Source organism: Cenococcum geophilum, assembly GCF_001692895.1.
Source record: "Cenococcum geophilum 1.58 unplaced genomic scaffold K441scaffold_79, whole genome shotgun sequence".
NCBI classification, from domain to species: Eukaryota; Fungi; Ascomycota; class Dothideomycetes; order Gloniales; family Gloniaceae; genus Cenococcum; species Cenococcum geophilum.
The window spans coordinates 401,981-405,151 of record NW_027137637.1 but is presented as its reverse complement, the minus strand read 5'-3'; the positions used below and the strand labels follow the sequence as shown (position 1 = coordinate 405,151).

At 44.0% G+C, this 3,171-nt stretch overlaps 1 protein-coding gene across 1 annotated transcript; it reads right to left on the bottom strand.

Annotated features, from left to right (window-relative positions):
- Nucleotides 1-989: 989 nt before the first annotated feature.
- Nucleotides 990-2,912, bottom strand: K441DRAFT_592485 (HET-domain-containing protein; the record flags this gene model as incomplete). Its single annotated transcript, XM_067644883.1, has 2 exons — nt 990-1,614; nt 1,687-2,912. Coding segments are annotated over 2 exons (1,851 nt in total), but the record flags the coding sequence as incomplete, so codon positions are not given.
- Nucleotides 2,913-3,171: the final 259 nt, after the last annotated feature.

Sequence of the window (3,171 nt, the reverse complement as noted above, 5' to 3'; positions counted from 1 at the left end):
TTTCTACTGCAGAGAGCAGCTCTATCATGCGTCTTTTTCCATAGGTGTATGGAAACCCCTTAAAAAGAGTTAGCGCGGGTATAGATTATATATTACAGATTATATCGTTATCGAGTGTTGACTCGAGTCACGGCTCGCTTATTGGCTACTTTCAATTTTATAACTCTGTGGAAGGGCTCACAGCTCGGCGTGGTCCAAAAGTTCAACGTGGTCCGAACTTGCAAACCAGCTTTCGGACCATGATCAGCTTTGGACCACGCCGAGCTTTATACATATGCAGCGCATATACAAAAAATTAATTATTTTTAGAATTAGCAAATAAATAATACTATCGTATAACCTACCTATAGAATAGTAAGTATATACGCTACATATGCTAAGCATATACTATAGTATAGCCTACCTATAGAATAGTAAGTATATACGCTGTATATACTAAGAATATACTATAATATGGCCTACCTTATAGAATAGTAAGTATATATATAACGTGTCCCACCTTATATCGCTATACGGCTAAAAAAAATAGTAGTTGTTGCGAATATATTGTAACTGCGGCGGGACCTAATATATATACTCTTATAATATACTTTCTATCCTATAAGGTAGGTTATAATATTATATATACTTAGCATATATAGCGTATATACTTACCATTCTATAGATAGGCTATACTATAGTATATACTTAGCATATGCAGCGTATATACTTACTATTCTGTAGGTAGGCTATACGATAGTATATACTCCTACTAATAAGCCGTTTAACTGCCGCAATATATTCTTGTTAGCTTTATACTAGTATATAGATATGCTTAGTATATGCACTGCATATTTAGTGCATGCGGTTGCTAAGGTAAATTGTGGCTATCAATGCGCGTTCTGTATGGGTAAAAGTTGGGTACCGCCGACCTTTTTCCGGTGGCTCTATTGGTGACCACGCTCAGCGACCACGTTCAACTTTTTCCGTACCACGCTCAGCTGCCCCCACTAACCGAGTACGATATCAACGCTCTCAACTCGTTGACGGTTCCATGCAGTTTTCCAAATTCTTCCAAGAGCCTTTCTATAGGTTACATCTCCCTTGTTCTCAACCCAAAGGATATTATAAAATTCGTAAACATCCAGCTCTCGAACTTCCTCAACGAACTTCCATTCTTCAAGCCATACTTTCACTGCATCGTTTCTATCCCTGTGCGCTCTGCCGGATGATATGATTATAAGGTCACATTCCTGGCCAGGAGTCATCTCTCCCTCGTCCGCGACGTTTGAATGAATAACACCGCACCATTGTCCTTGTTTGTCGAAAACAGAAAATAACAGACATGATGACACGAAGCCATTCCAGACATTGCTCCATCCGTCTTTTTGAGGATAGCCCTTAAATACTGGACCCAGATACAAGACGCTGCGCTCGGCTTTAAAACGCAGATGGTTGCTCCATGGTTCCGAGTCCTGAAAGAATGGCTCCGTCGCGACTGGGACTGGATGAAGAAACTCCACGTTGGGAATGTTACCGTGTCGGAATATGCAAAAGTCTTCTGGGACAGTGGTCGAGCTCAATGGCGAACCTGCGGGTTTGGCTCGTGACCAGCCAGAAGGCAAGTAGATTGAGCTATCCTCTCTCATCAGCTGAAACGATATGTATGAGTTGTCGATACAAATTCGTTTCCCAGTTCGCTCAGACGTTTTATACCACGTCACTTCGGGAGTAATCTCAATTGCTGCTCCAAAATCTTGTCCGTCGTAAATCAATCGATGGGATTTCTTCAAAAGGCTCAGCGCGACATTACCTTCCCAACTGACCCAAGACCAGCTAGGGAAAGGTCCATTTCGCCGTTTTTGAGGATAAAGCGGTTTCCATAGCATTGCAAAATCGAAGAACAACTCTGGCATTCCGTGTAGGAACCCCCCTCGGAATGATCTGCCCAGAGCATGAAGGATGGCTGAAAAGGCATTGAGGCCGTCGGTTTGATGGGTGAGAAGACGACCGTTGTAAATGCTGACGAGCTTAGAATAGAGATGAAGATCGGGGTACTTGAGAAAATCGAAACTATAACGGTCATTGAGATTCCGGCGTGACGATCGAGACGCAACTAAGCCATCAGGAGCATCGCCAAGCTCTTCCGTCCACACAGACTGCTGGCATTCCCAGAAAACTCTCCCTTCGAAAAAGACGATGTTGCGATTTGACAGGATTCGTTCTTGAAATGTCCAGCAACGCCGGTGCCATTCCTTTATATTGAACTGGCTCTCGAACACGGGTGCTTTAATCATCGAACAAACCGGAGAGAAATCCAGTTTAGTCATGTTGTAGGTTCGAGGTAACGACGTGCCGGGAAGGCCGGCTAGACCGTGGTTTGCGTCTGGGGCATCGACAGCAACAATGGTGAAATAAGATCGGGAATAAATTGAGGCCATCGACTTTAATTGCTTGTCCTTGTGTTTATCATCGTCCTGGATGATACATAGCCTGTCGACCCAGAGGTATTGCTCTCCCATTTGACGGGTGAATAGAAGGGCATCGTACACTGTCCTTGGTAATCGATGAGACCATGGTTGCGAATCCAGTGCGCCTGGCTTTTGGAGCTCTTGGAAATTACTCTTAGTAGTTTCCAAATCATTGCCGATTCGACCCCATACATAGCTTAATGCTACATATCGCTGCGGTTGTATTCCTTGGACCAATCGCCAGCTCTTTACGTCAACGAGGATCATCGAGGGAGGATCCTCAAGTGTTTTCCACGAAGGTAAATCAAAACAGCCATAGGAGTGCTCTGAATCACAGTGCAGTGGCCAGCGACGAACTCTTTGGATATCGAGCCAATTCGGATTAATTGGCAAGAAGTGTTCGCCCTTAGGGGACACTCCAACTGATGGGACCAATTCGAGGTAGCCATGTGGGTCACCACACGGCTCCTCATCATCTTTAATACCACAGTGAACATCCTAATTACGTCAAATTTGAACTGCTTATAAAGCGGAGCTGTTGGTTACCGGATAAATCCAGAACCTTTGTTTATGCTCTATCCTTGCAAAGATGAGTTGACACCGAGGCTTTGGTGGATGCTCTTCTGTGTTGAACTGCTTGAACACGGCTTGACAGGGTTTGCATTTGGTACGTTCTTGAAATCCTGAGAATGGCCCAAGTTTGAGATCAAAGAATTCGCTA